General features: G+C 40.0%; 2 protein-coding genes across 5 annotated transcripts in view; one reads left to right on the top strand and one right to left on the bottom strand.

Annotated features, from left to right (window-relative positions):
* LOC105663314 (putative protein FAM10A4) overlaps positions 1 to 13,282 on the top strand; it is a 19,178-nt gene continuing 5,896 nt past the window's right edge. Inside the window, exons 1-3 of one of the 2 annotated variants that reach the window (XM_012291358.2) lie at positions 1 to 287; positions 551 to 859; positions 937 to 1,349. In XM_012291358.2, the coding sequence (XP_012146748.1) occupies positions 559 to 859; positions 937 to 1,349 (714 nt within the window). In that variant the 5' untranslated portion in view covers positions 1 to 287; positions 551 to 558. Of the gene's footprint in view, positions 288 to 404; positions 481 to 550; positions 860 to 936; positions 1,350 to 13,282 lie in introns of those variants that run through there. The other variant, XM_076531806.1, reaches the window with a different exon arrangement.
* On the bottom strand, positions 1,574 to 13,261 carry LOC100877631 (uncharacterized). Of its 3 annotated transcripts, XR_013038187.1 has the most exons (11): positions 12,981 to 13,261; positions 6,631 to 6,717; positions 6,467 to 6,564; positions 6,216 to 6,396; positions 4,788 to 5,831; positions 4,558 to 4,674; positions 4,166 to 4,395; positions 3,715 to 3,906; positions 3,384 to 3,647; positions 2,529 to 3,272; positions 1,574 to 2,454 (listed from the first exon to the last, which is right to left on the bottom strand). XR_013038187.1 is itself a non-coding variant. In XM_012291356.2 (10 exons), exons 1-10 carry the CDS (start codon positions 13,051 to 13,053, stop codon positions 2,895 to 2,897), a joined length of 2,664 nt encoding a protein of 887 aa, XP_012146746.2. In that variant the 5' UTR covers positions 13,054 to 13,261; the 3' UTR covers positions 1,574 to 2,894. The 3 variants fall into 3 exon arrangements, 2 of the variants coding, with proteins under 2 accessions (XP_012146746.2, XP_012146747.2); XM_012291356.2 differs by having other exon boundaries at positions 1,574 to 3,272; XM_012291357.2 differs by having other exon boundaries at positions 1,574 to 3,272; positions 4,166 to 4,338; positions 12,981 to 13,253.

Here is a 13,282-nt window from a genome sequence, read left to right on the forward strand (position 1 = left end):
AGAAATGATGCAAGTAGAGTCACTTGTAAACAAGCATGATTATACAAATTGTGCATCGCGAGGAATGTGTATTGAGCTTTATGATCGGGTGAAACTGGAACGTATTTATTTCGTACCAATTTTCTGAGCAGTTTGTTGTGATTTGTATAACATTGATTTGTTGTATCGGAAATACAATTAACGACAGTATTTTGAGTAGATCAAGCATTTCTGCAAAATCTGTTTCGTACTCTGTATTAAAATTGACGTCAAGTTCTGTTGTTCCTGAGAAATATTTAAAGACGCAGGTACGTTTCAATTATCCGTCACCGGCTTTCATAACTTTGTCGATTTAATTTTGTTTTAATAGATGTAAAATATTATAGGCTATAAAATGAAAGTGTGGTGTAAAAGATATAGGTTCTATCGCTTTGTATTTGATGCATTTTATACAAATACGTTATTTTACGATAAAATGGCGTGTGTTTGTAGCTTTTAGTTGTAATATTCTAATATTCTCACCTATTTTATACTGTTTTGTTTAAAACTAATTATTAATTATTGTTTACAGGTGGCAAAATGTCTCTTCCCTTGACACCAGAGCATCTTGCACAACTAAAACTATTTATCGACTTGTGCATGACACGTCCCACAATGTTAAATCAACCTGAACTTTCTTTTGTAAAAACGTTCATTGAACATTTTGGAGGAAAAGTACCAAAAGATGAATCGCCGTCTCAAAAATCAGAAAGTGCAAATGTATCCAAAGAACCGGAAACTAAACCTCAGCCAGAGCCTAAAGTAGAACCTGAACCTGAACCTGAGCCAGAAGAAGAAAGCGAGGAAAGTGATTTGGAGTTGGATATGACTGGAGTTATTGGTAAATATAATTTTTTCTTTTAGTATTTACAGAAATATTTTATATCTTTAGTTGCTGATATTTATTTAATGTTTTAGAACCAGATACAGATGCTCCACAAAAGATGGGAAATCCTACTTTACAACCAACCGAAGAAGAAATTGCAGAATCACAAGCCAAACGTGCAGAAGCTGTATCAGCATTTGTAGAAAAAGATTATGAGAAGGCTTTAGAGCTTTACACAGAAGCTATTGTATTAAATCCACAGGCATCTTTACTTTATGCCAAACGTGGACAAATTTATTTACTGCTAAATAAGCCTAATGCTTGCATTCGTGATTGTAACCGTGCCTTGGAATTAAATCCGGATAGTGCAGCTGCTCATAAATTCAGGGGAAGAGCTAATCATTTACTTGGAAACTTTGAAGAAGCAGCTAATGATTTGAGACTCGCTTGTAAATTTGACTTTGATGAACAAGCTGATGAATGGTTGCGTGCAGTTACACCAAATGTAAGTATTTATCTTTTAATTTGTTATGATTTTGTAAATAGCTATGAAAAGAGTTGTAAGGTCTTTTAACTCGATTAATTTATGTACTTTTGTGGAAACTTAGATTATTCTTATATTATCTTGAAGATATTAAGTAAACTATTCATTTTATCTAAATGTTTATTATATTTTTAACTGTTATTATGTGAGTAGTCTTTAGGATCAAGATGTCATGTTCACACAGATGGCAATCATAACGTATATTCCTGTTTGAAAAATACATAAATTAAGTCTACTTAACTTAAGTACATAAATTAAATGTAATCAACATGTTCACTTAACGTGATAGATGTAATTAACATAATTTTGTATAATTTAAACGAGAGTAATAATAACTGCAACATAACAATGCTAACAATCTGCATATTTGCAAGAACCAATCACACGTGTGAACATTAATAATACAATGCAAACCAACAAATATTGTGTAAGAAGTATTTAATTTACACGAGGTACATTAGAAATCAACTTTCTTTTTTCTTTTTTTACTAAAACAAACAATATATTCATTTACATTAAAAATATAGCTTATGCTTCAATGTGGGAAAATGTTATCGAGAAACTAATAATTTTTTCTTGTTTTTTTTTTAATAAACGTTTTGTAACTTTTAATAAGAACACAATTTGTTTATACAAGGTATTTCACAAAAAGCCTCAAAAAAGAGATCATTTGTCTCTTTCTCAATGGAAATATTTTTATACATTTTACATACTTAATAATATGTAATTACTGCTTCAGTTGTCTGGTCTTCTGACAGTTGAAGTCACGCTGCTGTATAATAGCTGGCACAACCATTACACTAAGGTTCGACAAAGTTTGTCGCGCGAGTTCACTTTATTTGCAAGATTTGATGTATCAAATCATAGGACCCCACTATTATCGTGATGCTTTTTCCAAACGTGTCTGATCCAAAGCTGCATTCGAACACATTCAAAAGAGACTCACTATTCATATTTTTTTTTAATTTTTTTCTATTTTATTTAGATTGGAATGGTAACACTCGTACTGTCCTCCAAACACAAGTATTATCTTGAAAAACCTTTGACATTCCAATCCACCGATACACTTAAAAGTATGTTAAGCATTACGATGATCAAATAGTTTGTTTCGTAGTGTCACCAATATTCATTGTTGCTTACCTATGGAAGAACCAACCAGCTTCGTCTCTTCTGTTCGCCCGTCTGGTCTAAATATATTCGTGCAAGTTTGTATTTCAGGAGAGCTCTGTTTAAAAGTGTTACTTTATTCTTTTGCATTGTCTTAGGAGCCAGTTGGCTTTTCTGTTCACCTAAGGGCAATCCAATCCTACTTTTTTGCTGTTTTACAGTTGAGAGAGAGAAACAATAAACAACATTCTCTGTACCGCCTCGAGTACTTAAACTTAATAGTATAAACGTTTGTTTCCTTGTCGCTCTCTTTCTTTTCTTATCTCGTACAATTTGCTCTCACTGCACACCTCGGTGTATCAGATATCAAGAGCTCTGTTTCAGAACGTTCAATTGTACTCAACTAGAAGGAGTTTCGTACTCATGGATGACTTGTTCCACGGACTTCTTGTATTTACCCACGAGCTCTGGCAGATCGTAGGCAATCGCCACGTCTAGTCTATTGATCGGACATCCACGGAAGTATGTGCACGTGGAACTCAATAGAGGGAAATCGTAAAGAGGATTCAGTCGGAAGAAGTCTCGATAAACGTCCGGATCAGGCAGATCGTAACGTGATATGTTTTTCAGAGTACTCAGTCCCTCGTAGATATGGTAATCTTGAGGATTCTCAACGATCTTGTCGCTGATCTCCTTCTTGTTTGCGAAGAATGTTTTGTGATTGTAATACGTGGTTAGATAGCAGTCTACCATTTTAGCATGATTGCGCACTCGTACCTGCAAATGTTAAGACATGATACAGCAACTAGAAATTAGGGTGACATGTTAGAGTACGAAGAAGGTATGACTCTTATCGATTTATCTAAAATAGCTCGAATGGTAACTTACAGCGAATCTTCTGGCGCTCGCTATCTTGTGCTCAACTCTCTTGTCGATGGCAGTTCGCAAATCTCGGAGGAATGCACGTTCCTGAGCGTACAATAATCTGGTAGGCGCACCAGCCTCGTATGGCAACGACCACAACGACGTGGAGTACATTATCGGTGGTTCAGCGCTGGACATCAGCGGCGATATATTCCAGATTAGAGCGCCTTGCACTCTCATCAGTTCCTCTGGTTTTACTTGATCAGCTTTGTTAAGAATGATGCGCGTCTGTTTTCGGAAGTACGCGTTACACATTATATTAACGCACAGCTGAAACTCGTCCGTCGATGCTTACCTGATGTTCCCTTCCTTTCAGTTGGTCAAGGATCGCCTCTGTTTCTGGTCCGACATCCAATTTCGATGGATCGTAGACTAAAAATATTATGTCCGCACGGTCGATGAACCATTGACACGCGTCGTTGAACGGGAACAAACGTTGGACTTGCTTTCGAATTTCTAGGATTCCTGGTATCTCGACGATATTTACCTGTTGTCACGTACAAATTACAGTGACGGTGCAATTGACACGCAATTTATATAGTATGACAGGAAAATAGTTAGACTACTCTACTTTTGCAATGGGTGGAGAAAGGTCATATAAAAATAAATGCGAATGTTATAAAAAATGATAGGGTTTCGAAGATTTAAGAGTTCAGAGATTTAATCACCTAGTTCCTTGCTGACCTGTATATAGACTATTTACATCAGGAAAAGGTTAGAATAAAGTCGTTGAAAGAGGTACTCACTTTTTCCAGCAGCTTGTTGTCGAGCCGTAAACCCTTCAGACGATCGAGCAAACCCTGCCCGAACTTTTGCAGTCCTGAGAATGTCCAGTCAGCTGCAAGCTGGGTGCCATCAAGGATCTCTTCTTCCTCGCCGTGCATTAGAATATTGAAGTAGGCCGGAGATGGCTCGGCTCCTGTGTCATTTCCATTTGCCGTTTTGCATTGCTCCTCTAAGCACTCTCTCAAACCACCTAAACACTATCTGTATATTCATGCTCCTAGCATGCTTCTACCGCTAATTTTCTAAAACTATTTTTGAAGGCGTGATCACAGCCGACTGAGTTAAGCGTTGAACGAAACGAGTCGAAGCATCCTCGCACAACAAATTCAAAAAGTTCTCGTTACTTACGCACCTGTCCTTAACGATGTCTGTCTGTACTCTATGTCGAGCAAGTAATTGATGATGGAAGATTTACCGCCGCTCCAGGGACCCATAAATAGTATCAGCGGTTTGGAGAAGATCTCTGGATCTGGAAAGATGAATGTCTTCGATCAACGTTATGTTGATGTGCATACTTGAAGTATAGGGTTTTTCGAAAGCAGTCTTCTGAACTCTTATATATATTCTGGGAAATGTACTCACCACCAAAGTGTCTGTTACTCAAGTCCCTGTATTTGTATAAAGATTCCAAAGGCTGTATGGCATTGTCGTATACCTTCTTCAAGTCCTTGAGAATAATATCCGCTAACTTTTCGATAGCTCGTTCCTTATCCTCATTTTCTTCATCCAACTTCAGCAGTTGATTTATGTGTTCCCTTGGTCGTAAGTTCTCCGGTACCACAATTTCTTGGATCAGGTCTTCCTCGGGTGTAGGTTCTTGTTCCTCGTCCTCGGCTGTTTCTTCCTCGCTTTCACCGTCCTCCCCTGGTTCTTCGCCTACTTCTCGTCTGGCACGAGATTTCGGTTTCTCATCAGCTTCCTCGTCATCCGACTTCGCTTCTTCCGCGGATTTCTCTTCCTCTTCCGCGGATTTACCTTCCTCTTCGGCTGATTTACCTTCTTCTGCTTCCGCTGATTTACCTTCTTCTTCAGCCTCCTTTTCTTCTTCGGTCACATCTTCCGCGGCATCTTCAGACTCCTCCTTAGCTTCTTCGCTTTCCTTCGCTTCTTCGTCTACTTGGCCCTCGGCACTCTCCTCTTGACCTTCAGCACTCTCTTTCCCTTCTTCTTCCTGTTCCTGGGATTGTGCGTCCTCGTCCTTTTCTTCTTTGGACTCGGCATCCGTTACTTCTTCCGTCTCTTCGGCTTTCGAGTCAGCCTCTTCCTCGGCTTTCTCTTCTTCCTCGGACTTCAGCTCCTCGGCCTGAGCTTCTTCGGACTGATCCTCGTCGGGTTTCGCTTCTTCGGCCGATTGTTCATCGGCCTCTGCTTCGTCGGATTTTCCATCGTCAGTCTGCGCTTCCTCCTCGGATTTCACTTCCTCGGTCTGCGCTTCTTCGTCGGCCTGCGTTTCTTCGTCGGATTTTCCTTCGTCCTCCTGCGCTTCTTCGCCAGACTTATCCTCCTCGGCTTCTTCTTGTTCCGAGTCTGCAGCACCCTCTTCTACGTTCTCCGCAGATTCCTCCTTCTCCTCCTCGGTTCCTTGGTCTGCTTCCGCAGACTGCTCTTCTGTTTTTTCAGTCTCACCTGTTGAGAAATAATACTTGGGTTACTGGAAGGTTACTGGGAATATAATCAAGATATGATATACTGAAGATTCGTATATTGACTATTCATAGATAGACTCATATATTGTAGATGTACTCTTCATCTGCATAAAATACATTATTCTGGTATTCATTTCTGGTGTATATTTCTGGTGTACATTCCAGGCGTAGATTTGGCTAAATAATTTATGTGTGCTGATGGAATGTATCAGACCAAAGTTGCTTTGTAGAGAAACATAATTTGATGTAAAAATTTTGTTGATGCACATGTAGAGGTCGTATGAAGGTCAACTTCATTTTTTATTAAATATTAGGAGCTCTGATTCTCCGGTCCTTATCACTGTAGGATTAAAATAATGTTCACCTTCTTCGGTTTCATCTGCCTCGGCACTTTGTTCTCCTCCATCTTCAGCCTCCGCGGACGCATTGGCAGACTCCTCTTCAGCTTGTTCCGTACTCTCCGCAGCTTCAGCCTCTACAGACTCCTGTTTATCTTCCTCCGTTGCCAAATCCTCTTTCGAAACATCGGTTTCTGGCTCGCCATCCTGAAAATACACCAAAAAATCATTCTCTTTGATCGCATAACCCTTAAAATTTCAATTTGATTCGACTTACTTCCTCGCTCGCTGCTTGTCCGTCATCGTCCTCTTCTCCTTCTTGACTCTGTTTATCGGCATCGGTCCCCGCCTCGGCACTGGTCTGCTCCAAAGATCCTTCAAACGTAACATTCTAGAAATTGCTATGCTCCAGATGAAGATCCCTCAACATCTGAACATTACCTGTACCGAGGTCCTTCAATGCCTTCTCAATGTACGGTCGACATAAATCCTCCGGCGGCACCTCTAGCTCATCTTCGCTTTGCACTCCTGAAACGTGTCGAATTTAATTTTATAACATTTTCGATTTTTATAGATTTTTCAAGGTACGGAAATTGTATTGAAATTTGATAAGGAAGGTTTCGATCGACCACATGTCTGACGTTTTTAGATTTGAGACAATTGTGCTAACTATTATTTTGTGTATTGAATTACATCATGATGTAGAATTTACACTATTTTTGAATTATATAGGATTTGATTTAGAATTTCTGTACCAGTGATAAAAATACGTGACTGTATAATGTGTGGTAATATGTGGTATTACATGTGATAATACACGTGGTAATATAACATCATGCAATGTAACACGTGGCGATAGAACACGATCGAAGGTAATTCGGTAATGCTTTCGGATCACGTATGAATTCGATGTCTGGCTCGATTCTATACCGATTCTTCGGCTGCCAGGAATTTTTCATCGAGAGTTCCCCGCTATGCAAAACACGCGGTGCCAAAAGAAGGCGCGGAGTATTAGATAACCGAGCATGAAGCTTAGCAAAGAGGGTTTAACGCCACGCGACCACCAAAAATATCTGACCCAGGTGATGCAAGATCTTGTCAAAGTCGTTACACACCGCGTTGGGTCAGCCGCGTGCTCAGACAATGACAGGTGTTCAGAAACAACAAGCGTGTTCGTTGAATAACCTGAACGGAAAATAGACACCAAACTGATCGAGAATTGATCGATTTAAATCGACTATCGATTAGCTTTGAAAATGAGCGCGAAGATACGCATCGAAGTATGAACTACCTAACAAAATTTTAATAAATCACTGCTGTCTATCCAGTAACTGATCATTTTGGGAATATTATAAGCGGTGACGATTGGGATATTTAAACAGAGACGTACGTTATAGATAACCGGTACTACCTTGAAAATTGAAAGAGGTATTAGTAACTTGAATGCATTCCAACATACAATACTTCGTGTTTAAACATTCTTAAACATAAAATTATGTCAGTATCATCCTGATTACAGAATTTCGTATATTACCAAAAACTATTCTATTCGGTGGATTATTCTGAAACGTCGAAAACGAGATGGAATGATGGTTGTAGAAAAAGGAGAGAAACTGATATCGAATCTACCTTGAAAATTAAACGAAGTGTTAGTGATTTGAATGTATTCCAAAATACGATGCTACGAAGTAGCCAACAAGAAATAGATAGGATGCTACCAAGTACGATTTATAGAAAGTTACAAATTAGCTTTGGCCACGCGTTAGGTTACTACAAACTGTATGGTGGTATTACGCGTTGAATCACTTTGCATTAGGTTACTTCGCGTTATATCGCCACGCATGGAGTTACCACGCGTTATATCGCCACGCATGGAATCACCACGCGTTCTATCGCCACGCTTGGGATCACTACGCGTTAGATTACTACGCGTGGAATTACTACGTGTCGAATTACCTTGCGTAAGGTTACTTCGCATTATATCGCCACGCGTGGAATTACGGCGTGTTGTATTGCCACGCATGGAATTACTACGCGTTGTATCGCCACGCGTGGAATCACTACGCGTTGTATCGCCTCGCGTGGAATCACCTCGCGTTGTATTGCCGTGCGTGGAATCACTACGCGTTGTATCGCCACGCGTGGAATTACGGCGCGTGGAATCACCTCGCGTTGTATTGCCGTGCGTGGAATCACTACGCGTTGTATCGCCACGCGTGGAATTACGGCGCGTGGAATCACCTCGCGTTGTATTGCCGTGCGTGGAATCACTACGCGTTGTATCGCCACGCGTGGAATTACGGCGCGTGGTATCACCTCGCGTTGTATTGCCGTGCGTGGAATCACTACGCGTTGTATCGCCACGCGTGAAATTACGGCGTGTGGTATCACCTCGCGTTGTATTGCCGTGCGTGGAATCACTACGCGTTGTATCGCCACGCGTTGTATTGCCGTGCGTGGAATCACTACGCGTTGTATCGCCACGCGTGGAATTACGGCGTGTGGTATCACCTCGCGTTATATTGCCGTGCGTGGTATCACCTCGCGTTATATTGCCACGCGTAGAATCACTACGCGCCGAATCACCTTGCGTACGATTACTTCGCGTAATATCGTCACGCGTTATATTACCACGTGTGGAATCACCTCTCGTTAAATTCCAATATATTGCATTTCTACACATTGCATTGCCACGCGTTATATCGCCACACGTTCTACTACCAATACAATTGCAACGACAAAATTGAAAGCAATAGATCTTAGAACAAATGTGTTTTACACGCTCTTAACCAGTAGGACGAGTTATCTCGTCCACGAGGCGAATTCAAATCGTACCACTTGCGTTTCAAGTTTAAGCACGAATCGCACGACGCATCGTCGTGGCTCCATGATTTTTCTGTAGAAAGTTTTCGCGGCTGAATAATGTCCCGAGATCTAGATCTTGGTGTCACAATTTGTGGCACACAGGACGTAAAATCTCGGTCGATGAAAATGTCGATATCATCTTTCTAGGCAGTACCTGGGACCAGGCCGGTTTCTAAGTTTAGCGCCGAGTAGGCGGCTTTGCGCCGAGCAACACTTGAAAATATTTATATATTGGATGAGCGAAACGTATTTTTATCGGTTATTCGTTGCGATGAAGGAAAGAAAAAAGAAACGAAAAATTTATAAATATTTATGACACATTTCTATCTGCACGCCGATGATCACCATAGTAGAGTTTGTTGTGACTGGGATTTAGTAGCTGATAATATAGAAGTGAAATTTGAGAGTTTGAGAACTTTTAGGTTTTACAATTTGTTTGTTATATCCCCACATTTCTTTTATAGATATGTAGATTCTTCAAGCTTTAGATTCCTATATCTTCAAATTCTTATACCGCAAGTTTCAATATTTCTAAATTCACATAACCTAAAATCTTCACATTCTCAAATTCCTGCATTCAAAAATTTCTCCATCTAAAAATCTACACACTCCTTAAATCACCTGACCTCTAGACCCAAAAATTCACACAGCCCAACTTCCTGTACTATAATACAGCTAAACCCGAAGCTTTATTCTTCATAGAAAAGCCTACCGTGTTCAACATCTTCCTCGAATGGAACTTCAAGTAAAAATTGGGTTAAGGGTAGGTTATTCGATACTTCCACCTCAAGCAATTTATGACCTCAGACACATGATAGTGTCCAAAAACTTCTATCCGCTACTGTGTTAAATCTGCCGTCAGTCAAAGTCGAAAGGCAGAGATTGAAAGCAGCAGAGTGTCGCACGTTATACGAGGTTCAAAGTGAAATTTAATGGGTCCACGTTACTATGCGCGAAGAAAATAGGGATTTTCGTAGCATGTCGTAAATTTTCACAGTTACGTCACCGATGCCGCCGGTGCTTTTTGGCACGAGATTTTATCATTACGCTTTTGTTCGCCGCTAGATGAAAACGGTCAGTCTGGGAAAAGTGTATCGTGCTATTTTTTGTTTCTCTAAAAGAATTTTCCCCAAAAAATTTCTAATCAAATATAATCGTAAAGTTCATCAGATTATACGCGATTGTAAATAAAAATTCGCAAAGGAAAATGTAAATTCGTGAAGGAAAATAGAAATTTAATAATTGGAAATTCATTTGTCGGATAAATTGGAAAATTCGGATGTCATGCTGGGAATTGGTTGTTCGTTTCGATGGACGCGGTCATTAATAATGCAAACGAAAGTTGACGCGGATCTTTGGCACCGGCACTACGTCAAACGCGTTAATATCGGTATCCCGCGATTTTGTAAGATAATATGTTGAAATTATACAGCTGCAAAATCCGTGAAAATGTCAAGATATGGGTAATGGAAGCAGAGGTAAGCCGACTGTCGTTTGGCAAGCAGAGCCAGCAAGGATAAAGATAGAATCTGAAGGCTTGTTCCGCGCTCTACGGCATCTATAGCCTTTAATCCTTTCGCTAGAAAAATTAAATCACTTCCAAAACTATTACTTTCACTATTGCCATTGCTTGCTCAAATTTCTATAAGTTCAAATTTGCAGGTTCAAAAATTGTTAAATTACTACATTTTTTCAAGTTCTCAAATTTTGCAAAATCCTAAAGTTCCAATTTTCTAAATTCTCAAATTTTTAAGAGATTCTAAATTCTTCTATCTCTAAAGTTCCAAAAACATGGATTCATTTAGAGATTTGAAAAATGAGCAATTCTCTAAATTTTCAATTTTAAATTTTCACCACTTTATAATCCTAAAAGAGTATCACTCAAAAACAAATGACATGACAATGCAAATAGTACGTCCTCCTTCTATATAGCCATTTTGTAAAACCCTGACAACATAGTAACAAAAAAGAACTTGTACACAATACGCCTATTAAATGTGAAAATGCGAATGCATTTTATAAAGTATTTGTAAATGTTAGGTGCGAGGTGTTTTATAATACGATTGGGCGCAAGGGATCGACTTTAAATATCTCTTTACACGGAATTCACCGGTGAGTTTACAGAATTCGGAGCAGAATCTGGCACGGATTTATATCTGTCCTTATGTAATTATTTGCGAGTTGTTGACAGTCGGTTTCCATTGATTCCCAAAATAACGGATCCTTGAATACGCGATCAAACTTTTTACCCGATCGTTCCCATTTCGCCTCGTTAATCCGACCAAAAATACGATTGCATTTGTGACAGACTCTAAAGAAAAAAGACCCTCGAGTTAACAAATATTGAACTCTATTCACCATATTGTGAACGCGAAGAAATGTTGTAAACGATATCGTATTTGTGACGCAACGCTGATTTTTAATCAGACTGCGAAGAAAAAAGACCCTCGAATTAACGAATATTGAACTCTATTCACCATGTTGCGAACACGAAGAAATGTTGTAAACGATATCGTATTTATGACGCAACGCTGATACGTTTTGATCGAACGTGTCTGCTCGATGCTAAAGAGGCTCGACGAGCCAGGAACCGATGACGCAGACGACTGACTTTACGTAACATTGACCTTCGTCACTCGTCACACGTCCGTCAGTACGTCAACCACATCATCGACCGTTAAAATCTCTTACCCGTTTTCACAATTTCGTACAATGTTTCACAATTTCGCACAAATGTTCACCCTGAACGTCACCCTGCTCCTCGAGGTTCCTCGGGGAAAATTCACCAAGTGCCCGATCGACGTTCGCCGTGAGTCATGACCCTCCTTTATTTATACAATTAACGCAAACAAACGACGCCGACAGCGGTGCATTCGAAAAAACGGTCGCGTGATCCTCCGTTAAAAATAACGAGACAACAAATCGTTTGATTACATCTCGATTGCAGTCAACGATCATTCGAGATGCCGGGGTGAATTCGAAAGCGGGAAATTTTGTCGATTCTACAAAAATTGGAAACTGATGTAAGGGAAGAGATACAGTACATTTATTAGAGAAAGTTTGAATTAAGGTCTTTATTAACACTTTCAAACCCACTTATGGGTTGCACAGTTGAGAGGATCTCGTTATATGAAGTCGAACGTTAATGTTTTATAGCTACCTATATTGTACCGACATTTTAAGATGACAAAAGATAATTGTAGTTAAATTTCACTGAAACACCTCGTATAGCATGTGGAGACTTTTGACTCAATCATCCCAAATTTAGAATATCTTATTCCTTAAAAAAGGGAGAGGAAAAATGCAAGGTCAACGAGACAAGAAGTTACCCTGTACAGGGAAAGCTCTTTTTGAAACTGAAAGTTGTAATAAAAGAAAATTGAAGAGACAGGGGTTCGCAATGTCAATAAGATAGGGAAGTACGAAGAGAAGCAACTTAATTTGAATCACTCTATTTCGAAATTTGGGAAGGTACCCAGTCTATTTTTCGAAAAGCATGTAAAAGAATCAAAATGGAAGGGATGCAAACAAGGTCAACAAGGTAGAAAATAAAATGTTACACCAAACTTTAGAAGGTAATTTATTCCCCGAAGAAAGAAGAATCGGAAGAGGAAGGTTGCACACGAGGTTATCAAATTAGGAAAATACAAAGACAATGCTTACACTAATACTTTCTAAAAAATCGAGCACCAAAAAAGATTGAAAGGATATCGACACAAGGTCAACAACACCTAAACTAAAATTTTCAAATGTTCGGCAACCTCGAAGAAAAAAGACAGCTCAAGGTCACGCAGGTGACGAAGAAGTTTAGCGTAAAGTTTGAAGATTCGTAGGAGCGTCATTTCCGAAAAAATGAAACGCGGTCAAGGGGTACGCAAGGTCAACGGGGTTCAGGATCACGATAGGAGGCGGTGGGGGTTACTCACCCTGTAAGGCGACGACTAGAAGGGCCAGGAAGAGGCCCACGAAGTACGCGGGTCTCAGCCGCGAGCCCGTCATCTCGTTTCACTAGGCACTACACGATGAGCCAGGGCTGGCAGCTCGTCTAACTCGAAACTCGCCCGCGAGGAACTGGCATTGTCACTACCGCCAAACCCCGAAGACGCCCCTCTACTTCGCACCCCACAGGACCACGCGTCTCCCTGTTTTCCTCTTCGCTTTTCTTCTATTTTCTTCTTTCCCGTACGATCGCACCAGATTCCATTCGGTTCTCGTGTACCTTAAGGGA

This window comes from Megachile rotundata, chromosome 5 (genome assembly GCF_050947335.1).
Source record: "Megachile rotundata isolate GNS110a chromosome 5, iyMegRotu1, whole genome shotgun sequence".
NCBI classification, from domain to species: Eukaryota; Metazoa; Arthropoda; class Insecta; order Hymenoptera; family Megachilidae; genus Megachile; species Megachile rotundata.

Coding starts and splice junctions, on each gene's coding strand:
- LOC100877631 (XM_012291356.2), bottom strand. CDS start 13,053: ATGACGGGCTCGCGGCTGAGACCCGCGTACTTCGTGGGCCTCTTCCTG. Junction 6,718..12,980: donor TCTAGTCGTCGCCTTACAGG/GTGAGTAACCCC, acceptor GACACGTTTCAG/GAGTGCAAAGCGAAGATGAG. Junction 3,648..3,714: donor TGAAAGGAAGGGAACATCAG/GTAAGCATCGAC, acceptor TTCCGAAAACAG/ACGCGCATCATTCTTAACAA.